The 213-nt window shown below is 66.2% G+C and overlaps 1 protein-coding gene across 2 annotated transcripts in view; it reads left to right on the forward strand.

Annotated features, from left to right (window-relative positions):
* Window positions 1–213, forward strand: part of ASS1 (argininosuccinate synthase 1) — a 46,243-nt gene that overhangs the window by 15,631 nt on the left and 30,399 nt on the right. For both annotated transcript variants that reach the window (XM_077768391.1, XM_077768392.1), the window contains exon 6: window positions 54–128. In XM_077768391.1, coding sequence (XP_077624517.1) covers window positions 54–128 — 75 coding nt within the window. The remainder of the gene's footprint in view (window positions 1–53; window positions 129–213) is intronic.

A 213-nucleotide genomic window follows, 5' to 3' on the forward strand; every position in this document is an offset into this window, starting at 1 on the left:
GAAGAAGCGGGCCCCCAGGCCCTCCCACATGTGAGTCCTTGCCTCACCCCTAGGTCATCGCTCCCTGGAGGATGCCCGAATTCTACAACCGGTTCCAGGGCCGCAATGATCTGATGGAGTACGCGAAGGTACGGCCGAGTCGCCCCCCATCGCCCCAGCCCTGGCCCTCTGGGCAGACCCCTCCCAAGGCAGTGGGGGGGGGGGGAACTGAGT

Source organism: Crocuta crocuta, unplaced genomic scaffold, assembly GCF_008692635.1.
Source record: "Crocuta crocuta isolate KB4526 unplaced genomic scaffold, BGI_CrCroc_1.0 scaffold35, whole genome shotgun sequence".
Taxonomy (NCBI): Eukaryota; Metazoa; Chordata; class Mammalia; order Carnivora; family Hyaenidae; genus Crocuta; species Crocuta crocuta.